General features: G+C 41.9%; 1 protein-coding gene across 2 annotated transcripts in view; it reads right to left on the reverse strand.

Annotated features, from left to right (window-relative positions):
• Nucleotides 1-333: 333 nt before the first annotated feature.
• LOC126428179 (peptidyl-prolyl cis-trans isomerase G) overlaps nt 334-25,143 on the reverse strand; it is a 57,083-nt gene continuing 32,273 nt past the window's right edge. For both annotated transcript variants that reach the window (XM_050090094.1, XM_050090095.1), the window contains 3 exons: nt 20,266-20,414; nt 14,666-15,003; nt 334-4,018 (listed from right to left, as the gene is read on the reverse strand). In XM_050090094.1, the coding sequence (XP_049946051.1) occupies nt 3,039-4,018; nt 14,666-15,003; nt 20,266-20,414 (1,467 nt within the window). In that variant the 3' untranslated portion in view covers nt 334-3,038. The remainder of the gene's footprint in view (nt 4,019-14,665; nt 15,004-20,265; nt 20,415-25,143) is intronic.

Here is a 25,143-nt window from a genome sequence, read left to right on the forward strand (position 1 = left end):
GTTTGCCACAACAGTTCTGTGGTTTTGTCAATGGCACTAAAAATAGTGCGAGGCAGGAATAATTTAAACAGTAGATGCAGGGTGTCAGAATGCTATTTCAGCTTTGCTTCTGGCGAAGCTATCAGTTACAATGTTGTTTGGGGGAAGAATTCAGCTATTACCAAATGGAACAGTTAATTACCAAATTTAGAAATATAATTTGTAATACAATTAAAATTTTTTATTTTTAATTCAAAATAAAACTTGACATAAGACATGCAAATGTCTCAGTGTTAAACGATAATACATCAATAGTACTGCACAATCTTTGGAGATAAAATACTTTCTTTATTTTCTATTTAAGGTTTCACATTTTTGTGCCAAATTTTTGTTCTGAATACTTTTGATTTTAATGTGATTCATCGTTATAACAACCAGTGGGAATTTAGTCAGTGACCTCTCAATTACAGGGCATATGCTACGTACTGTGGTCCAAGATATCACTTTGATAATGTGAGTGATTACCCAACATCTATCTAATTAGCAAACGATCTAGCACGTAAACAGATGGTGAGGCCAAGCTTCTTCGAAGTGCAATGATGTGCTTCACAGTACCTGCTGAGGCATCGCGGTTCAGAGTAACAGGGTAGGCCATTGACCCGTCACAGTGGTGCTTACGCCAATCATGATAAATGAAGCTTAGTTATCGGTCAGATTTGGACAGAACTGTTATTTGTTAATGTCAGAAAGGACTGATGTAATGTCATAAATGTATGTACACTAATGGTATGTGAAGTGTTACCCTATACACATGGGTTGTAATGGAAGGAACAACAGTGTTTCAGAAGAAATGCTTTCTATTACTGTATTTAGTAGAAAGTTGAGAACTGATCAAAGTTTACGATTCCAGCACGCAACTGCGATGGTGGTGTCCTCATTAATGCCAAGTACACAGTTTGTTTGAATATTAGTTCAAGACACAGCATTTGAGAATTTAAGAGTAACTGATCATAACCTGAAGACAAGCATTTTGATCTGAACATACGCATTTCTAAAAATAGAGTGAGTTACACTAAGGCATTCAGTTATCCGCAACTGTATTATAATAGCTAAAATATTGTGTATTTTACTGATGTCAGATATATTCAAATCTTTTCCAAAGGGGATAGCAGAAGAGGGGAAGGAGAAGAATTGTATTGCAAGACTTTAGGTAACTTACGCTAACTGCAATATTTGTTGAACGCTATCTGCGTACGTACTGTTAAATTTTGAGAGAGAATTGTAACAGAAGTAGTGCATTAGAGAAGAAACTGTGATTGGGGAAATGGATAAAATAATAACACACAGACACGAAACTTTACAACTGGTATATCCATGTAAATGTTTATAACACAATCGACTACATATCTGGCAAGCAAAATAAGATGTACTTCTGACAACAACACAACAATTTGGGAGCTTCAGTTTATTAAGACAACATATTGCACATTATCAAATGTTTCACTCAACAGAAATATTTAGGGCAAATCAGACAAATGTAAAACTATTGAAAAACTTAGTCTCTGTTTCACAAATTACTAGCTAGTTGAAGAATTCTAAGAGCACTTCAAATTGTTTGCAAACTATGAGACGGAATTCCAAGATTTCTACAATTATGTGCACATATTCCAATCACAACACTTTAAACTGTGTTCTTGTTATACACACTGTTGCTTCCAAACTATAGCCATAATACAAAACAACAGTACACAACAGTCTTTAGAGCTAATGATTGTTATAAACTGTCACCTTGTCATAACAAGATAGTGAATCTGCACTCTCTGGTTTATTTATGAATGACGCTTGGAAGAATGCTAGCAACAAGAGTACAGTGTAAATATATAAATCAAACAAACATCCCCTTTCTTTCAGATCTAACACTACACACTCTTACCAGATAACTGCTTGTGGATATTTTTGCACTGTGTTGGATGTACATATCAAAACCCAAAAAATAAAACCCACTTGATACTATGGAGAACTTTCAGAGTGTTAGATGTCACTTGTGAACTAAGTTACAGGAATGAAATGAAACATGGGGTACTTAGGAATTTGTACCTCAGATTCTCATCATACTGCTATGTCATCTCTTGAAATGAGTAAGATCATAGTCTCACTAAAAATGTGCAACACCCGGTATTTGACTCAACAGAAAAAGTAATGGGAGATATACTCGAAGCCAGAAAGTACACTAGTGCCGCATACCGCTAAATATTTAGCGCAGCATGGAGGTAAATGACTGGATGGTTTTAGTTTTACAAGATTAAGAACCAATACATTCGATTAAAATCTTTTCGAGAGCTCGATTGTGTCAAGCAGTGTACTGAAATGGCGTTTACAAATGTAACGCATACACGGAGTCAAACCCCTCCTTTTTCCATGTGGTACGTTAGCCTCAAAAGTTTTCAAATCTAGTCACATCCTCAACATTTAGCTAGAAGTATATCTAAAATGCCTCTGGAAAGTGTCAAATTTAAAGCTACGTCTAGCTGAAACTTGTAAATTGGTCTGTAGAAACAAACATCTGCTTAGTTGATTTGCAATACTTATCAAGCAGTCAGCTGAAATACATACTGCAATGCTGAATAGTTCACATGGTACATCATGTTTTGTCAAACTTTCTACGGACTCCCATTTTTTTACCATTTTCAAGAGAGACACTTGGAATCGAATCTCGTACGATGCTACGGAAATAGGCAACTCTATTAAAGGGGCAGAAGCACATCCCAGACGATAGTGTCAGGTGTTCGCAGAGCACAATTTTTTCTCAACATGTTAAGTATCTCGTCTTTCCTCTCTTACCTAAGATTCATATAAGAAATGTACCTCTAAGTGGACACTTTCCTCAGAGCCAACATTTTTTTCCATAGGTGCCGTCGAGCTCTAGTCCAGTCGCTGTCTCGTGTAAATAGAATGCCACCGTAAACATTAGTGGTTAAAAAAAGAAAAATGACAAACTGAAAAACTGTCCCACACATTCAGATACAGTCATCTGACGGCAAACTCACACGGGTGCCACACTACTTCTTGCGGGAGGCCCGTGCAGCCCGCTTGGAGTCCGAGCCCGAAGAAGATGGACCGGACGATGATGAGGAGCTGCTGCTGCCACTGCTGCTCGAGCTGCTGGAGCTGCTGCTGGAGCTACTGCTGCTGGAACTGCTGGAGCGCTTGCGGCTCCTGGCAGCCGCGCTTCCCCGTCCAGCTTTCGCCGGACCCTTCTCGGCCGTGGACGCCTTTGCCAGGGTCGGTGTCACCACCACGGGACGCACCTCCTCCTTCGACAGCTCCCGCTCCGACCGCTTGCCCCTGTCCCGGTTTCCGCCCTCTGAGTTTGTTCCGGCGTCCTTCGCAACCTGCGGCTTTTCTTCCTTTATCTGTTTTTCTTCCTTTATCTGCTTCTCTTCCTTTATCTGCTTTTCTGGCCTCCTCTCCTTCACCTTATCTTTCTCCCTCTCTCTGTCCTTCTCTTTCTTTTCCCTGTCCCTCTCGTGGCCGTGTCTACTGCGGTCACTATCTCTCCTCCTCGACTGCGGAGATGATCCCCCGCGACGGTGGTGAGACCTCGACCGGGACCGCCTCGACTTCCTCTCTCGCTCTTTCTCCCCCTTCTCTCTCTCTCTCCTCCTCTTTTCTTCGTCCTTTTCCCTGTGCTTCTCTCTCGACTTCTCTCTGTCTTCACGTTCTCTCTCTTTCTCCTTCTCTCTCTGCTTTATCCTGTCTTTACCACCCTCCTTGTCCTTCTTCTCCTTTTCCCTGTCTCTGTCTTTTTCCTTTTCTCTCTGGCTCTTATGATGACGTTCCACGTGCGCAGGAACTGACCTGTTGTGGGAATCGTCACGGTCTCTACTACTCTCTTTTGTTTTCTTCGATTCCGTATCCTGTGGGACTTTTGAAGATCGTTTCAAATTATCCTGGGCAGGCAAACTTTTACTCACACCTTTTGTTTCAGAAAGAGACCCCTTTTCCGTTTTCCTTTCAGCCTTTGTCTTGATGATATCACCTGAAGAAAAACAGTATAGTTTTTAATTGACACGTTTAGTATAAACATTTGATGTCAGAAATGTTAAAGAAGAGTGTGTGTGTGTGTGTGTGTGTGTGTGTGTGTGTGTGTGTGTGTGCGCGCGCGCGTGTGTCATGAGGCATAACTGTGTGGATGGTGTTTATACTTAAGTGCTGCCTGCTGACATGTATGAAAGTACAAATATTGTCACATAGCTTTTGGGAATAGTAGTACTTTCCTATGGCAGACAAGAGGGAAGTGCAGCTCACTCAGCCCAGATGAGCTCCTCCCCCCTTTTCTCCCTTCCACTTCTATTCCTCTCTCCTGCCCTAGGATACAACTACTATTCCCAAAAGTTACAACAGTGTATGTATATTTATTCATGTCAGTAGACAGTACTGAGATTTCCTCTGTTAAATGTCTGTTGTTAAACAATATTGTTGTCACAGAAAAATTACGTACGGAGACGAGTCTTCGTCACCTCCTCGAATAATAAAAAATATTAGCACAAGGTTTTCCTTTCTTCAGAAATGTATGACATTTCACTGAGTCAGTCATCTGTGAAGTGGCATACAACAGTTCAAAGCGTATAAATTTCTGCTTGCATTTGCAAATGCCTCTTCTGTTAATGTTTAAGAGTCAGTCTGCCTCATTTTATATGTTCGCCATGAACCAAAGCTGTTTACATAGCAATGGATAACTACAGTGCAACCTACAGGAGAAAAACAACTATTGCGAGAAATTTTTCATTATATAAACTCACTAAACTTTGTACATTGGGCTACTAGTAATGATTCCTCAACTTCAGAGTTTTGTATTTTTAAGTTATTTTTGCATCACCTCTTAGATGCTGGTGGTAGAACCTTTCCTTTCATTTCGCAGAACTAACTCATTAAAAGAAAGTCCGCAACATTTTCTGCCAAAATATCATTCAATTACAATCAACAACAACATTTTAATACACTGTAGATATAAGTAACAACCATCTTCAAGTTACCTAAAAAAAAAACTACCTTATATTCAATTTATGTAAAGAATGCAATCTAAGAGAAAATTTCTACTAGGGTAACCAATAACATACCCGATACAAAATTAATTATGCAAAATATTGTCTTCAAGCAGTAAATGAGAAGAAATAGATGGTCTGCACAGCTCGAGCAACAAATTTGTCTGCAAATGAGCTCAAAAGAGCGACAGCACGATTGTGTGTATATCGACAAAAATAATCAGTTTATGAAAATATAATCTAATTGTATAGATAAAAAGTCTAGGTTTTTTCATCTATCTAATTACTTTTTAAAATGAGACACTATGCTCCGGGGTACAAAATTTATCTGTTCTCTCTCCAGTTACCCCACCTCTCACCTACATGCAGGTCTCCACACTTCTGATCAGGCAAAGACCAACTACTTGCTTTGATAATTGCAATCTTCTGCATTAGGTACTCTTCCACAAGTCGGTGGACTTCACACGAAACAGAGTAGTCAGATAAGCACATACAATAAATACACCAGCACACTGTTTGTGCTGAGGATGAGAGAAGGGGTACCCCAGAAACACTACGTGCGATGGGACACCAGGACCGGTACTGACCAGTCCTGACACCCATACCATACCTTCATCACGATACAACTGGGACAACACAAGAGGAAGAAGATGCAATAAAAGGGGGAAAAAATCAGCACAACAGACAAGACAAAATGTAGGGAAAAGGTGGGGAGAACCTGACCACTGTGGAACCAAGGTCAAGGCCATAACCCATGCCTATGCTAACTGAAGGACTCAAATTCCAAGGGAAAATTCAAGGACTTATACCTAAGAGTACAAACCATCTTCACAAAGAAAACTGAGGACGGATGGATGTAACTGTGTGAAGGTCATCCGCTAAAACCAAAGACAAGGATAGTCAGAGGTCATATTTAGTGTGACGGGCCAACAGGTGGGAGCATTCCAGCAAAATATAAGTTCAGCAAAATATAAGTTCAGCAAAATATAAGTTCAGCAAAATATAAGTTCAGCAAAATATAAGTTCAGCAAAATATAAGCTCAGCAAAATATAAGTTCAGCAAAATATAAGTTCAGCAAAATATAAGTTCAGCAAAATATAAGTTCAGCAAAATATAAGTTCAGCAAAATATAAGTTCAGAAAAATATAAGTTCAGAAAAATATAAGTCCAGCAAAATATAAGTCCAGCAAAATGTAAGTCCAGCAAAATGTAAGTCCAGCAAAATGTAAGTCCAGCAAAATATAAGTCCAGCAAAATATAAGTCCAGCAAAATATAAGTCCAGCAAAATATAAGTCCAGCAAAATATAAGTCCAGCAAAATATAAGTCCAGCAAAATATAAGTCCAGCAAAATATATGGATCTCAACAAGTATAAGTGAGAGGGGGGCAGGGGAGGGGGAGGCAGCGCTCAGTGTGGAATAAAAAACAATGGGTCAGTTTAGTAAAAACAAAGGGCCGATAGACAGCCACCAATTCCGTAATAAACACCTCACACGTGGCAAGCAAGAGATTGTGTTCTGTGCCACCAAAATGCGTGAAGGCATATTCCACACGATCATAGGATTTGCAGCAATTGGTGTAACAAACAGTGGCCTCCTGAAACTCCTGTAAGAGCAATAGGAAGAAATGACTGAACACTATTGGAGTGACTGAGGCGTTTGAACCCTGGAAGAGATCTGTCTGAACCTGTGAGGAACTAACCAATGTGGGGTGGTCGGGAGATAACGTGGGGAAAAGGAGAAGGTCGGGAGGTGGAAGTCACGGCAGAGGGAAGTGAGGCGGAGCCCAAACAGTAAATCCCTCCCAATGGCAGGCAGCACATGGACGACAGCCCGAAGTTGCAGAAAGACTAGCAGGGGTAAGCAGGGGAAGAGCATAAAATGATGGCATAGGAAACCAGGAGCTGGGACCACTGAATCTAAAGGAGAGGGATCCCAGAATCTAAAGTAGTAGTTAATGAAGGACAGTTAGGGCAGCAGTGGTAGGTGACCTGTTATGAGGGACATAGAGATTGCAAAATCATTATGGCAGAGTCAAAGTGGACCCGAATGGCAACCACTTCCAATAAGTGTGATCCATGTATGAACAAGATCCGAATGGACCAGACACCACTGGAAGCCCTCAAAGGGCTGACCCGGTTCCAGTGGAAAGCATGAAATCCACGAAGTGCCGGTGAGTGAGCATCAGTAAAAGGAGATTCCTGTAGAATGACAGAAGCTGCTGAGTAAAAGGCAATAAGGGATTGCATCTCTGGGGGGTTAATAGTAGTATCTATTACAGTTCCATTGAATAATCACAGAACGTGTGTCCCAATGCAAGCCGAACGGACTGGAGCCAATAATGCCGTCGGGTCACCATCCGCCAACGGCAACAGGGTGACATCCATAAATAAGATGTCATACTCAGGTTGTGATGGGAGAGGTGGCACCTCCACAAGAGCTAGGGGTGCCTTGTCCTATAACTTGTGTTTCTTCTTCTCCTCCTCCTCCTCCTCTTTCGTAAGTTTAGGAGGTCAGTGCACAGAGGGAGAGCAGGCTTCTGCAAGGTCCGGAAGCAAAAGACAGCAGGTGACCTTGGGATGCACAAATGTGTGCCCTGTGGCCAAGTTGTGGAAGCAGGCCTCCAGCCAGGGTGGTGCTGGAGGAGGAATTCTGGGAGGGAGCCCCATTGCCGACTGGCTCTGAAGAAGGGGAGCACTTCATCAGCTGGGTAGGTGGACTGGCACATGGAAGGGAGGGCATGAGAACCACAGGGGAGGGGGAGGGGGAGAGGAGAGGGGGGACGGGACTGGGGTAAGGAAGAGGGAGAAGGGAGAAAGGACTAACAGTGGCAAAAATAGAAGTCAAATTTCTGACAAGCCTCAATGTAAGATAAATGATCCGTGGACTTATACTCTTGTATCTTCTTTCCTTTTTTATAAGCTGGGCAATTTGGTCAGCATGGAGATTGACAGTCAAGATAATTTACATACACGGGTGGCAGGACACAGGGCATCATCCCATGGAGTGGATGTCCACAGTCATCACGTAGAGTGTCTGCCATACATCAGGAAGAACACTGGCCTGAAAAGCAAGCACCAAAAGCAGCTCACGGGTAGCAGGACAGATTGCTTCACATCACACCGATGACACACAACCTTAACTTTCTCTGGGAGGGCATCTCGCTCTAAAGCCAGACTAAAGGTGTCACTATCAGTGTGACTGTCCCTACAACCTTTCTGCGCATGCCATAGAAAGACCACTCCGTCGTTCCAGATTGACCCGGAGTTCCTCTTCAGTTTGAACGTCGAGGAACCTATGGAAAACAACTCCCTGGACCATACTGAAAGACTGGTGAGGTGCTAAGAACACCAAGATGTTGCCAAGATGACCACAAAGACAAAGAGCTGCAGACTGGGTGGCAGAAGAAGTTTTGATCAACAGGCGACCTGACCACATCTTACTGGAGACTCCACTTCGCTGAACTTTTCTTTGATATTTTCCACAAAAAAGTAACGGGGTTGTGGAAGTGAATGTGTCCCCGTCCATGCTAGTACAGACCAGGCAACAGGGAAAGTGTTTCATCCCACGCCAGCGGGCCTGGCGCTCTTCCCATTAGTGTAAGTGATAAAAACACTACAAAGTGAAGACCTAAAAATGCTATGCCTTCACAATAAGTGTTTTTGCATTCTCTGCAATACCTTTTTTTAATTCAGACACATGCACAGCAGTAGTGCTGTAGGTGGGATTGCTGCTGTTACCCCTCTGAAGTCTTCATCCCTATGTCTTGGTTGTGAGCCAACCATGTAGAATTGCAAGGTGGGTAATTTTGAAGAAGGAAGCAAACCTACGCTAGGTTTTATTAACAAGTGGCAATTTTACAATATATGAAAAATGGAGCTCAAAGCTGTAACACAGAATAATCTATACTGTACGAGACTTACTTATGCAGTTCGCATGACTAGACAATACGGACACCTGTACAGAGGGATATCTGTCAAGAGGCAGCACGAACTTGTGGTTCCTAAAGAGGTATGACTGACTCGTACCATAGAGGAATGACTGACTCGTACCATTAGCCAAAATTGCTTCAGTATTTAGGTACTGCAAATGGCTAAAAGCAAGGGAAAACTACAACATTATATCTTCCACAGATGTGCAGCTTTACTATATGGGTACAAGCTGAAGGCATATGTTTGGGTAAAATATTCCGAAAGTAAAATACTCCTGTCATTTGGATCTCTAGGTGAGCACTGCTCAGGACAATGTCACAAAAAATAAATCTGGCATTCTATGTGTCCGAGTGTGGAACTTTAAATATCTTTATCAGGGTAGTAGTTGAGAGAATTTAAAAAGGGAAAGGAAAATGGAAATGTTTAAGTTGGATGTAATGGGAAATAGTGAAATGCAGTGACAGGAAGAACAGAACTCCTAGTAACTTGAGTACAGCTGTGAACACAAAATCAATGAGCACCAATCCAGAAGTAGGATTAATTGTCAACGAGAAAACAGGAATGCAGATTAGCTACTATGAACAGCACAGTAAACACATTATTGTATCCAAGTCATACAAAAAAGGTAACAACCAACACAACAGTACTAGTTTATATGCCCACTAGCTCTGCTGCAAAGACATTGACAGAATGGATGATGAGATAAAAGAAATTATTTAGTTTTCTTCTTTGTTTTTAGATATATTTTTCCCACGTGGAATGTTTCCCTCTATTATATTCAAATTATTTAGTTTGTTACAAAGGATGAAAAATTCAATGTGTCAATCACGAATTATATTGTACACAAAATAAGATAAGTAAAAATAATAGGAGTACGTGGACTGAAAGGAAGGAATGAAAAGAGAAGCAATCTGGTTGAATTTTGCACAGAGTGCAATTTAATCATTACTAACACTTCTTTGACAAATCAAAAAAGTACGTTGTATACATGAAACAGACATAGAGGTACCAAAGGACTTCAGATAGTTTATATAACGGTCAAATAGGGAATTCCACATCAAACTTAAAACTGAAAAACATACCAACAATGAATGATGGCTGACCATAATTTATTGGTCATGAACTACAAATTAAAACTTAGAAACACTTATTGTTGACAGTTTCACGGAGAGGGTTAGACAATGACTGGCAAACAGGGGACAGGAGTCAACTGAAGACTAATGGGTAGTTGTGAGAATAGTGAATGCAGTAGTGCGAGCGCACAAAATAATGAGGCCTAGAGAAATCTGATACCACAACCAATATTGAATTTAATTGGCAAAAGGAGAAAATATGAAAATGAAGCATGCAAAAAGGAATACAGACACAAAAAAATGACACAGAGAGCACAAACAACAAAGTGGGAATGGCTGGAGAAGAAATCCAAAGCTGTATGACTCATCAGGAACACAGATGTCTGTAGGAAAAGTATAGAGGATAGAGAGGTGCTTAGATTAATATTGAGAATTCATAACTAAACGAAAGAGGGAAGCCTGGATGCTGAAAGGACTAGACAGAAGAATGTAACTTAAATGTAATGTTACGGAAAGGAAGACTCAATAATTGAAATCAAATGTGCAAGAAGAATTTGATAAAGCACTGAAAGACCTTTGAAAATGAGGCCCCAAGAATAGACAACAACCCTTCAGCATTATTAAAATTTTTGAGACAGCAAAATTATCCAACTGGTATGCAAGACTGACATCCTAAGACCACACAGCGACCTGAAATAAATATGGCAATAAACCGAAAAATCCGTGTAAGTGCTAGTAGGACTTGCACACCGAAGGTTCTGTACAAACTTAATTATGTATACAGATAGTTCATAAATCCTGAGAATGGAGACTCTCGACAGTTTCTGCCTGTTATTGATAATGATACTGCAAAATATCAAAATATGTGACAAACAGCTGTACGTCTTGATGGCATAGACATAGAACCTTAAATTTATTACACCGTAGACCTTAATACACGACAAATTGCAACTTGATATGTCAATTTATTCTTGAGAGAAAGGGGTCCTTAGGCTGCAGACAGTTGGATAACTAAAGATAAAAAAATATTTTTTTTTTTTGTGATTTAATTACAAATTAAATTTTTGGATTTTTCCCCCTTACTTGTGATGTGAAACCTTGCTTCTTGCAAAATTTCACAATTTTAAGTCAATAGGAAGAACCCTATGGCTTTTGATGAGTGAGTTGGTGAGCATTAATATGTGTGACATAAATCATCATATCTTTCGATTTTCAACTTGATACATCTACTCATACCTGACATAACGGATTCTTAACTGAAAGAAAATAAAGTTACTCTATGTTGTTGTTGTGGTCTTCAGTCCTGAGACTGGTTTGATGCAGCTCTCCATGCTACTCTATCCTGTGCAAGCTTTTTCATCTCCCAGTACCAACTGCAACCTACATCCTTCTGAATCTGCTTAGTGTATTCGTCTCTTGGTCTCCCTTTACGATTTTTACCCTCCACGCTGCCCTCCAATACTAAATTGGTGATCCCTTGATGCCTCAGAACATGTCCCACCAACCGATCCCTTCTTCTGGTCAAGTTGTGCCACAAACTTCTCTTCTCCCCAATCCTATTCAATACTTCCTCATTAGTTATGTGATCTACCCATCTAATCTTCAGCATTCTTCTGTAGCACCACATTTCAAAAGCTTCTATTCTCTTCTTGTCCAAACTATTTATCGTCCATGTTTCACTTCCATACATGGCTACACTCCATACGAATACTTTCAGAAATGACTTCCTGACACTTAAATCAATACTGGATGTTAACAAATTTCTCTTCTTCAGAAACGCTTTCCTTGCCATTGCCAGCCTACTTTTTATATCCTCTCTACTTCGACCATCATTAGTTATTTTGCTCCCCAAATAGCAAAACTCCTTTACTACTTTAAGTGCCTCATTTCCTAATCTAATTCCCTCAGCATCACCCGACTTAATTAGACTACATTCCATTACCCTTGTTTTGCTTTTGTTGATGTTCATCTTATATCCTCCTTTCAAGACACTGTCCATTCCATTCAACTGCTCTTCCAAGTCCTTTGCTGTCTCTGACAGAATTACAATGTCATCGGCGAACCTCAAAGTTTTTATTTCTTCTCCATGAATTTTAATACCTACTCCGAATTTTTCTTTTGTTTCCTTTACTGCCTGCTCAATATACACATTGAACAACATCGGGGAGAGGCTACAACCCTGTCTTACTCCCTTCCCAACCACTGCTTCCCTTTCATGTCCCTCGACCCTTATAACTGCCATCTGGTTTCTGTACAAATTGTAAATAGTCTTTCGCTCCCTGTATTTTACCCCTGCCACCTTTAGAATTTGAAAGAGAGTATTCCAGTCAACATTGTCAAAAGCTTTCTCTAAGTCTACAAATGCTAGAAACGTAGGTTTGCCTTTCCTTAATCTTTCTTCTAAGATAAGTCGTAAGGTCAGTATTGCCTCACGTGTTCCAGTGTTTCTACGGAATCCAAACTGATCTTCCCCGAGGTTGGCTTCTACTAGTTTTTCCATTCGTCTGTAAAGAATTCGTGTTAGTATTTTGCAGCTGTGACTTATTAAGCTGATAGTTCGGTAATTTTCACATCTGTCAACACCTGCTTTCTTTGGGATTGGAATTATTATATTCTTCTTGAAGTCTGAGGGTATTTCGCCTGTTTCATACATCTTGCTCACCAGATGGTAGAGTTTTGTCAGGACTGGCTCTCCCACTGCCGTCAGTAGTTCCAATGGAATATTGTCTACTCCGGGGGCCTTGTTTCGACTCAGGTCTTTCAGTGCTCTGTCAAACTCTTCACGCAGTATCATATCTCCCATTTCATCTTCATCTACATCCTCTTCCATTTCCATAATATTGTCCTCAAGTACATCGCCCTTGTATAGACCCTCTATATACTCCTTCCACCTTTCTGCTTTCCCTTCTTTGCTTAGAACTGGGTTTCCATCTGAACTCTTGATATTCATACAAGTCGTTCTCTTATCTCCAAAGGTCTCTTTAATTTTCCTGTAGGCGGTATCTATCTTACCCATAGTGAGATAGGCCTCTACATCCTTACATTTGTCCTCTAGCCATCCCTGCTTAGCCATTTTGCACTTCCTGTCGATCTCATTTTTGAGACGTTTGTATTCCTTTTTGCCTGTTTCACTTACTGCATTTTTATATTTTCTCCTTTCATCAATTAAATTCAATATTTCTTCTGTTACCCAAGGATTTCTACTAGCCCTCGTCTTTTTACCTACTTGATCCTCTGCTGCCTTCACTACTTCATCCCTCAAAGCTACCCATTCTTCTTCTACTGTATTTATTTCCCCCATTCCTGTCAATTGCTCCCTTATGCTCTCCCTGAATCTCTGTACAACCTCTGGTTCTTTTAGTTTATCCAGGTCCCATCTCCTTAAATTCCCACCTTTTTGCAGTTTCTTCAGTTTTAATCTACAGGTCATAACCAATAGATTGTGGTCAGAGTCCACATCTGCCCCTGGAAATGTCTTACAATTTAAAACCTGGTTCCTAAATCTCTGTCTTACCATTATATAATCTATCTGATACCTTTTAGTATCTCCAGGGTTCTTCCATGTATACAACCTTCTTTCATGATTCTTAAACCAAGAGTTAGTTATGATTATGTTGTGCTCTGTGCAAAATTCTACCAGGCGGCTTCCTCTTTCATTTCTGTCCCCCAATCCATATTCACCTACTATGTTTCCTTCTCTCCCTTTTCCTACACTCGAATTCCAGTCACCCATGACTATTAAATTTTCGTCTCCCTTCACAATCTGAATAATTTCTTTTATTTCATCATACATTTCTTCAATTTCTGCGTCATCTGCAGAGCTAGTTGGCATATAAACTTGTACTACTGTAGTAGGTGTGGGCTTCGTATCTATCTTGGCCACAATAATGCGTTCACTATGCTGTTTGTAGTAGCTTACCCGCATTCCTATTTTCCTATTCATTATTAAACCCACTCCTGCATTACCCCTATTTGATTTTGTGTTTATAACCCTGTAGTCACCTGACCAGAAGTCTTGTTCCTCCTGCCACCGAACTTCACTAATTCCCACTATATCTAACTTCAACCTATCCATTTCCCTTTTTAAATTTTCTAACCTACCTGCCCGATTAAGGGATCTGACATTCCACGCTCCGATCCGTAGAACGCCAGTTTTCTTTCTCCTGATAACGACATCCTCTTGAGTAGTCCCCGCCCGGAGATCCGAATGGGGGACTATTTTACCTCCGGAATATTTTACCCAAGAGGACGCCATCATCATGTAATCATACAGTAAAGCTGCATGCCCTCGGGAAAAATTACGGCTGTAGTTTCCCCTTGCTTTCAGCCGTTCGCAGTACCAGCACAGCAAGGCCGTTTTGGTTATTGTTACAAGGCCAGATCAGTCAATCATCCAGACTGTTGCCCTTGCAACTACTGAAAAGGCTGCTGCCCCTCTTCAGGAACCACACGTTTGTCTGGCCTCTCAACAGATACCCCTCCGTTGTGGTTGCACCTACGGTACGGCTATCTGTATCGCTGAGGCACGCAAGCCTCCCCACCAACGGCAAGGTCCATGGTTCATGGGGGGGGAGTTACTCTATAAGGGTTCCATTTTCACTGAACCCTAATAAAAATGTAAAACAACTCCACTTACTTTCTGCAGACTCCTTTGGTTTCTCGGAAGTCTTCACGCTACTCGCAACAGAAGAGAGCCGCTTCTGGCCTTCCTCTTCAGAACCTGCACCCTCGTCGTAGTCCAGGGCATTGTAGTCAACAGGCCCAGCAGTACGCATTTCCCTGCTGCCCGTCTGCCGAGACGGTGACGTGCCGTTGCGGACCTCACTGTTAGCCTCATCCGGAGCCGTCGGGCCCTCGTCGTCCGCTACAACCTCTCCTTCTTCCGGCTCCGACGGAGGATCCCGCCGTCGCCGCTGTGACAGGGGAGGCGTGTGGCTTTCTTCATCTGAAGCAGTCCCTTTTCTGTCTTCTCGCCTGCACATAAATAAGCAACTTAGTGACAAATACATAAATACTATAAAGTTTGATTTGCGATACATGCTCCCGACAACTGAAAGTGGGTACTCGTGTCAGCAAAGGATCAGATAAGTGATAGAAAAATAATGTGTTTAAAAACAGTTCAAACTCAAGTACATATGACATTTTGGCAACTGTCGGCTTGGCATGTCACTTCTCATTTGCTAGACTTAGTCATCTCAGCATAATATTGTCTGATGGCTAAAATCGGTAGTGGCCAGAAACCAATTGATACCTGCCGATGTCCTTCCAATTTCTGTCGATCTGACTGCTCCCAGCTGCACTGTGTCTAGGATCTTCCCGGAGTGTGCAGACAATACTAAGCCTCGAGGCTATTTTGATTGAAGGTAGGATTGGAAACAAGTTACGTGAGACTTCCCACACAAATACACTCCTGGAAATTGAAATAAGAACACCGTGAATTCATTGTCCCAGGAAGGGGAGACTTTATTGACACATTCCTGGGGTCAGATACATCACATGATCACACTGACAGAACCACAGGCACATAGACACAGGCAACAGAGCATGCACAATGTCAGCACTAGTACAGTGTATATCCACCTTTCGCAGCAATGCAGGCTGCTATTCTCCCATGGAGACGATCGTAGAGATGCAGGATGTAGTCCTGTGGAACGGCTTGCCATGCCATTTCCACCTGGCGCCTCAGTTGGACCAGCGTTCGTGCTGGACGTGCAGACCGCGTGAGACGACGCTTCATCCAGTCCCAAACATGCTCAATGGGGGACAGATCCGGAGATCTTGCTGGCCAGGGTAGTTGACTTACACCTTCTAGAGCATGTTGGGTGGCACGGGATACATGCGGACGTGCATTGTCCTGTTGGAACAGCAAGTTCCCTTGCCGGTCTAGGAATGGTAGAACGATGGGTTCGATGATGGTTTGGATGTACCGTGCACTATTCAGTGTCCCCTCGACGATCACCAGTGGTGTACGGCCAGTGTAGGAGATCGCTCCCCACACCATGATGCCGGGTGTTGGCCCTGTGTGCCTCGGTCGTATGCAGTCCTGATTGTGGCGCTCACCTGCACGGCGCCAAACACGCATACGACCATCATTGGCACCAAGGCAGAAGTGACTCTCATCGCTGAAGACGACACGTTTCCATTCGTCCCTCTATTCACGCCTGTCGTGACACCACTGGAGGCGGGCTGCACGATGTTGGTGCGTGAGCGGAAGACGGCCTAACGGTGTGCGGGACCGTAGCCCAGCTTCATGGAGACGGTTGCGAATGGTCCTCGCCGATACCCCAGGAGCAACAGTGTCCCTAATTTGCTGGGAAGTGGCGGTGCGGTCCCCTACGGCACTGCGTAGGATCCTACGGTCTTGGCGTGCATCCGTGCGTCGCTGCGGTCCAGTCCCAGGTCGACGGGCACGTGCACCTTCCGCCGACCACTGGCGACAACATCGATGTACTGTGGAGACCTCACGCCCCACGTGTTGAGCAATTCGGCGGTACGTCCACACGGCCTCCCGCATGCCCACTATACGCCCTCGCTCAAAGTCCGTCAACTGCACATACGGTTCACGTCCACGCTGTCGCGGCATGCTACCAGCGTTAAAGACTGCGATGGAGCTCCGTATGCCACGGCAAACTGGCTGACACTGACGGCGGCGGTGCACAAATGCTGCGCAGCTAGCGCCATTCGACGGCCAACACCGCGGTTCATGGTGTGTCCGCTGTGCCGTGCGTGTGATCATTGCTTGTACAGCCCTCTCGCAGTGTCCGGAGCAAGTATGGTGGGTCTGACACACCGGTGTCAATGTGTTCTTTTTTCCATTTCCAGGAGTGTACATTTATTAAGAAAAATAAAGGTAAGGAAAAGACAACTTTCAAATTGTCTACTGTGTAGGAAAACTGATCATATTTTTAAATGGGGATCAGTCCATAATTTCGTGAGAGTTTGCTATTGCTTCAGGTATGACATTTGTAACAGCACAAACTGGCACCAAAAGGATATCGGTCCATTAGTGGGTACAACATTCTGTAGGATTCTGAAAAACAATGGTATTTTTATAGGGCCATCTGTCCACAACTTGTGCCCTTTCAAAAGTAAAGAGGTATCTGTCGTTAACTCGTGCCCTTTTGAAAACTAAACTTTGATAGCACTGACGATGCTGCAAATGTTCGCAACCCTATAGTGTTATCAGTACTGTTCAGAAAAAAAAAACAATGTGCTGTAATTGTTTTGACTGTTGTCTTTATTATCCACAAAGTTAAATGGGCATTACAATATGGGTCGACAGTAGAGTTTGCCGAATATTTTTGTAATATGATGAATGCATCCAAGAGTACATCAGAAGAAGACATAAAACTTGGTCTAATCTCAGACAACTGCTAAGCTCAGAATAAGAATCACACCCTCAGCATATTTCTGTTGTATTAAGTGACTGTGGGAAATTTGACAATTTCCAATGAGAAGGCAGTTTTTTACCCTCTGATAGAGATTTTGGCATTAAGAAAAGGAAACTAAGGAAACTGGGCAGACTGTTTACTGTGCATGGTGCCAAAGAAGTGATTCTTACAAGTTCTAAACACACAAATTTCTCCTTGAGGGGTTGCCGCTACTAATATACAAGACTTCAAGTGATGACAACAGCCATTTTACAGAAGTATTGAAGATGAAGGAAAGTTTATCAATAGCTTTCCACATTCTGGTTTTGATAACACAAGAAAGGGTTCTATTACAATTTCTACAACAATGGACTGATTAGTCAGATATTCCGTCTGAGATTCCTCCACAACATGTTGAAAGCGCTAGAAAACTAGCTTGTGCATCAGGAATGTTTCCAATGAAGCCTAATACAATCGGGACTTTGAAAATCTCTGTTATCTGCCCGACAAAAACCTACCTTTCTATGAAGAAATTATGAAATAGCCTGTATAGAATAACAGCCAAGGCAAATGAATAGATTTTTATAGATTAGTATTGTGAAATGTACAACTGCACGAGCTCTATTGCATGATGATATCACTAGTTAAAAAAAAAAAAGAGGGAGGGGGGGGAGGGAGGGAGGGAGGGGGGGGGGGGGGGGGAGAGAGAGAGAGAGAGAGAGAGAGAGAGAGAGAGAGAGAGAGAGAGAGAGAGAGAGAGAGATTTCAGTATCTTGTACAACCCAAGACATCAGTTTTCAGTTTCCAGCTTGTAATGATTAATTTCATTACCATAAAAAAATACTCAATCTCTTGCATGACAAACACATTTTCATCATACAACATAACAATGCCAATAAAGATCACCATATAACATTATTAAACATTTCTCTCAATTTCCCAAAAGTGTGTCTGTAGACTTGAGCCCCTTTAAAAATATACAATCCAATTTTTGTCACAGGAGTCATCAAAAAAGTTAAAAATTATACAGTATAAACAGGTTAAGGAAACACACAAATATCACAAGGATGTTGCACAGTTTGCATATGACAAACCTACTCTGGCAGCCATGTGTGTGTCATTTTGGGGCTTATAAAAATGAAAGCTATGGAGGAGATGATGTTTCTTAGATTTCAGGTTAACATCAAATGTGCACCACAAATAAAAATATTTTATTGCCTTTTCGGTGCTGCCATTTAGTAAGCACTACTTCATCAGGAAGATTCTGTATTCCCTGCTGTTCTACTTCTTCATACATTTCCAAAACGTAAAATTGCAGAATTTTTAATGAACAGACAAATATGAACAAAAAGGTGTGAAAGTTATCCTTAAATACATGCAAAAATTACTTTTCTAACGATTAAGGACAGAAATTATACAAACCCTGCATCCCAGCATTTATGCTAGAGAGAAAAGAGAGAGAGAGAGAGAGAGAGAGAGAGAGAGAGAGAGAGAGAGAGAGAGATTATATACAGGTTTCTGTTTTAACCTAAGAGAACTAATTACCTAAAAAACGATGGACCGTGCAAAGAAGTGTTCTAGGTGAAAAGTTATAAAGGGGACAACTGTCTGTGCTACAACTGGCAATGGTGGTTGTTTGTATCCTGCAGGTATCTGCATAGCAGCTAGTGAAAGAGTTATCGAGGTTGGCATTCACCCTGATGGCAGAGTTCGAGGGCAGCCACTGAAATCTAGCATTCCGATGGTTTCGGGGCTCACCACAATCCACCCACAAAGGAATAGAAAACTATATTACCATAAAAGCAGCTTATGTGCCAGAAATGCTGATGTCTAGCTATGTTATTTGTACTATTCAGTCACATTTGTAGCATTCAGAGCTTATAATTAAACTGTATGCCTTTCTGAGCAGAACGTACAATATGGACTTCGTTACCTTCAAGTCCCGGATTTTCTTTTCTTCCCGAGATGTGGTCACAACTTTTACTCCGTACTGAAAGTCTGCTCACAGAATGCAAAGAGGCTTCATGAAATTATGTGCTATTTCATCAGCCCTTACAGTCAGTAGTGCACATCACTATTTACATTCAAAACAATTTGGTTTTAATGTTTCCAGGCAGTACTGCTGATTCAAGCTGGAAGTAAGTGTGGTAAGCATACAACCTGTGTCGTTTACAGATGTCACATACTTCAGACACTCGCTCATCTAAGAACTCTCACAAGACTGTGCGAACTCGACACCCATTACTGCAGCTCTTACTGAACCGTTTCTGCAACCGGGGATGTGTGTCATTTCCCCTGTTGCATGGTCTTCTACACTTATTGCTGACTTCCTGCAATATTCCTGTTCCCCTGAACAGCCTCAAATGATTTGGAAGACCTTGCCATTATTTTAGACATCCTTTCACACAAATTACACATCGAGAGGAAAAACTTTTCACATATACTCACTTTCCTTTTTACCACACCAACCACCACCTCATTTCAAAGAATCGGAAAAAGTTCGGGAACATCTGCTCTCATCTAACTTTTTCCTCTCACTATCCATTTGTCAGATACTGTGCACCTTCCCAGATTTCTGAAAGGTATTCTTACATTACCACCGAGATACACGAAGCGAAGGTACCACAGAGGAAGCAAAATAAGAATGCTACTGCTGTTAGTGTAACAATTGTTTTACCATGTAGGGGTCAGGAAACTACATCTAAAGAAATACAGTCTTCGCTAACAGGCTGGGAAATTTTTTCGTTGACCTCAAGACAACCTTTCTTCTTAGTACATATAGTATGAAGGCGAGACAAATGTAATATGACAGAAAGCTTATATCTGACACTTGTGCTAAACATTCCAGACTGTTCTCTATGAGCACCTGAAGGCTGCTGTCGATGGGACCTTCCTAGCCCCTGCTTCCTCTTCCTCCTCCATGATTTTCTGCTCTCGCTCCATGTGCCTCTTACGCCTCTCTTCCTCACGTCGCTTGATCTCTTCCTCGCGCTTCTTACGTTCTTGCTCCATTTTCTGAAAACAGACAAACTGAATATGTATCACAGTTACTTATAAGTGCTATTAATATCGTAATTTTGGAGATTATGATATCTATCAAAGAGTCCCCTGTAAATGGAGTAATAATAATCTTTGGAACAATTCAGATATAAGGAAGGAAGGAAGGAAGATTACTGTTTGACACCATGACAGTGTCCGAGACTTATTTGGAGAAGGAAATCGACTGCGCCTTTTAAAAGGAACTTTAACCAACTTAGGAAAATTGGGAATCTGAACAGCCATTCACAACACCAATTTTGATGCCTGTCAGACAGAATGGGGTGGGATTATGCGTGAAAGAAGTCTTTTGCTGAGCTCCACTGTAATGGTAGTTTTACAATAAAGTTGATGAGTCTAACACAGGCTGTCGCCAGAGATGGTCTGTGAAGTTTTAAGCTTCCTGTAAATGGCAGTTTCAGAAATTAAGGAACACCTCTGAGGAAAGGAGTTCAGAGGCTGGGCAGTGAAATATAACTTCAGCAAATGTTTTACATAACTGACACTGTCTCTTTGAAGACATACTTTTAAATCCAAAAGATTATTCATTAAATATCAAAGAAAAACTTTCAACCTCAGTCACAAATTGTGGTTCTTATTAAAAAGTGAGGTGTATTTCAAGATCTGTAGGCCCACCTTAAATGTTCGACACTGATGCGCCATTATCGATGCGTAGAAGTTCCCACTGCCCTGGTTCCACTTTCAGCAATTTTATATTTTTGTCTCACACGCAGCTACTTAAATAGTTGACTCGTGTAAAAAACCCACAAAATGTGCACCATCTTCAGTTTACTGTGTCGATTACCCTCACTTTGAGACCGTACAACTAATACGACTGACTGTCCAGAATTGCTATGTGTAAATAATAACGACAGTGACGATAAGCATCTAAATGTGGCCTTCAGAATTCAAAAAATACATTGCACTTTTTAAAGTGTGGAATGCAGATCATCTTAAGGCAGAAGTTTTTCCCTCCTTTATACGAATGTGACTCAGTCACGGCTTCAATATTAACAACCACAAATAAAATTAAATTATGTACTCATTTCTTTATGGTATTTGAGAAGCTTAATAGCAACAATTGAACACTTCCAAATGTTTAAACATTTACAAAAATTTTACTTATGTGGGCAATCCTTAAATTTGTCACTTCTGAAATACACTCATGTTCAGAAAAAAACAGAACACCTTGAACGACTAGAGATATGATGACCATTTTCACAGGACATGTACATTAGTATGTTCAGCAGAAATGATTATCATTTCATCACCTCGGTTCAGCATGTGTCCTGTTGCCTAGTAGACACAGGGTCCACGTGAGTGTACCAATGCGTATAAGGTGTGAATGGCATCCTGTGGTACAGCCGCCCATGCTGCATTCACCGGTTTCCAAAGATCGTCTGTCATGGTTGACATTGGGCACAGCGCTGCACCTGTCGTTTCACCATATTCCACACTTTTTCGATTGGTGACATGACTGGTGATCTGGAAGACGGGAGGAGGGGGGGGGGGGGGGGGCAGGGCAAAAGGCTGACATCCTGTGACACCACCAAGAAAGCACATGTGTCCGTGCATTGTCTGGCTGGAAAATAGCATCTGGGTTGTTGTACAGAAAGAATACGGCTACAGGTCACACAATGTCATTTGCATAAGTCACACTGGTCAGTGTCCTGCTCATGCACCAACCATGATTTGTAGTTGTACCCAATAACACCCCACACCATAAGACATGGAGTTGCCACTGTATGTCTTGTGTGAAAGCAGTCACTGTGATGTCGCTCCCCGTCAGTGGTGAACCAAAATGTGGCCACTGTTTTCAAACAAATAGAACCTGGATTCGGCCAGAAATGCTATTTGATGCCATTCCACTCCCCAGTCACATCGTTCAGTACTCCATTGCTGTCTAGCACGTTTCAGCACATTTGTCAAAGGTAGACGGAGAAATGGACAACGCGCATGTAACCCGTGCTGTAATAAACGGCAACGGACTGTCACCCCTGATAGTCTACAATGTGTTGCATTGTTCCACAAGTGACAGAACTGAGTAAGATGCAGATACGTCCTGCGATGCCACTTGGATGAGGTGTTGATCTTCTCGGTAGTCGGTCTAGGTGGTGCGAACTGACCCATGCCGTGGTGTTCTACAGCCTTCCCTGAAATGTTCTGCACACTTGTTGCACTTCAAAAACACTTCATCCCATGGATCTGTCATATGCCCTCGTGCCAATAATGTGCCCTCTTTCAAACTCAATGATTTGATGGTACGTTTCACACATACATTTGTGAGGCATCCTGTATGTCTGCTGAAGTCAGACTGATCCATTACCTTAGGTTTATAGTGACAACGAGAGCCACAGGCATATTTTACTAGTAGGTGTTTTTGTGCCACAGTATCTATGTTCACTTTCAACCCAAGGGCGGACATGGTTCAAACGCCAATCATTTCCGCAGAACATAATAATGTACATGTCCTGCAAATATTAAAGTCCTTACCTCTATTCATTCAAGATATTCTGTCCCTCCCCGAACATGAGTGTATATTAACAGGAGTGTAACATGTCCCCCCACCCCATGAACCATGGACCTTGCCATTGGTGGAAAGCTTGCATGCCTCTGTGATAAAGATGGCAGTACAACCACAATGGAAGGGTATCTGTTGAGAGGCCAGACAAACGTGCAGTTCCTGAAGAAGGGCAGTAGCCTTTTCAGCACTTGCAGGGGCAACAGTCTGGATGGTTGACTGATCCGGTCTTTTAACGTCAACCAAAATGGCCTTGTTGTGCTAGTATTGCGAACGGCTGGAAGCGAGGGAAACTACTGTCATATTTTTTCTGGGGTCATGCAGCTCTACTGTATGACTAAATGATGATGACATCCTCTTGGGTAAAATATTCCTAACAGTCCCCCATTTGGATCTCTGGGCGGGGACTACTCAGGAGAATGTCGTTATCGAGAGAAACAAAAGTGACATTCTATGGATCGGAGTGTGCAATGTCCCTTAATTGGGCAGGTAGGTTAGAAAATATAAAAACGGAAATGGATAGGCTAAAGTTAGATACAGTGGGAACTACTGAAGTTCAATGGCAGGATGAACAGGACTTCTGGTCAGGTGAATACTGAGTTATAAATACAAAATCAAGTAGGGGTAATGCACGAATAGGTTTAATAATGCATTAAAAAAAAAAATAGGAATCCAGATAAGCACTACAAACAGCACAATGAATGCATTATAGCAGCCAAGGTAAACATGAAGCCCACACCCATCACAGTAGTACAAGTTTATATGCGAACTAGCTCCGCAAATGAGGACGAGGTTGAGGATATGTGTGATGAGATCAAAAAAATTATTCAGATAGCTAAGAGAGACAAAAATTTAATAGTCATGGGGGACTGGAATTCGATAGAAGCAAAATGAGGAGCAGGAAAAATGGAAGATGAATATGGACTGGGGGAAAAGGAATGAAAGAGGTAGCCACCTGCTAGACTTATGCGTAGAGCATAATTTAATCATAGCTAACACTTGGTTTAAGTATCATGAAAGAAGGTATATGTGTAAGACACCTGGGGACACCGGGAGGTTTCATATCAATTATATAATGGTAAGACACATTTTGTCCGCCCCTCGTGGTCTCGCGGTAGCGTTCTCGCTTCCCGAGCACGGGGTCCCGGGTTTGATTCCCGGCGGGGTCAGGGATTTTTCCAGCCTCGAGATGTCTGGGTGTTGTTGTGTCGTCTTCATCATCATCATTCATCCCCATTACGGTCAGAGGAAGGCAACAGCAAACCACCTCCATTAAGACCTCGCCTAGTAAGGCGGTGCGGGTCTCCCGCATCGTTCCCCTACGCTCTGTAAAGACGCATGGGACTTCATTTCATTTCCAAGATACATTTTAGAACCAGGTTTTAAATTGTAGGACATTTCCAGGGACAGATGTGGACTGACCACAATTTATTGGTTATGAATTGCAGATTAAAACTGAAGAAACCGCAAAAAGGCAGGAATTTAAGATGGACCTGGATAATCTGAAAGAACCGGAGATTGTAGACACATTCAGAGGGAACATTAGGGAACTACTGACAAGGACAGGGGAAAGGAATACAGTAGAAGAAGAATAGGTAGTTTTGAGAGATGAAATAGTGAAGACAGCAGAGGATCAAGTAGGTAAAAAGACGAGGCTAGTAGAAATACTTTGGCAAGACAAGGGTTAATGAATTTAATCAATGAGAGGAGGAAATATAAAAATTCAATAAATGGAGCAAGCAAAAGGGAATATAAACATCTAAAAAATGAGATCAACAAGAAGTGTAAAATGGCTAAGCAAGAATGGCTAGAGGAAGAATGTCAGGATGTAGCAGCATACATCACTAGAGGCTACCTACAGGAAAATTAAAGAGACATTTGGAGAAAAGAGAAGCAGCTACGTGAATACCAAGAGCTTAGATAGAAAACCAGTCCTAAACAAAGAAGGGAAAGCAGAAAGGTGGAAGGAGTATATAGCGAGTCTATAGAAAGAAAGGCAATATTTGGAAATGGAAGAAGACATAGATGAGGATGATAAGGGAGATATGAAACTTTGTGAAGAATTTGATAAAACACCGAAAGACCTAAGTCGAAACAAGGCCGCACGAGTAGACAACATTCCATCAAGAGTTACTGATAGCCTTAGGAGAGCCAGCCATGACAAAAATCTTCCATCTGGTGAACACC

The sequence above is a fragment of the Schistocerca serialis genome, chromosome 12, assembly GCF_023864345.2.
Source record: "Schistocerca serialis cubense isolate TAMUIC-IGC-003099 chromosome 12, iqSchSeri2.2, whole genome shotgun sequence".
NCBI lineage: Eukaryota > Metazoa > Arthropoda > Insecta > Orthoptera > Acrididae > Schistocerca > Schistocerca serialis.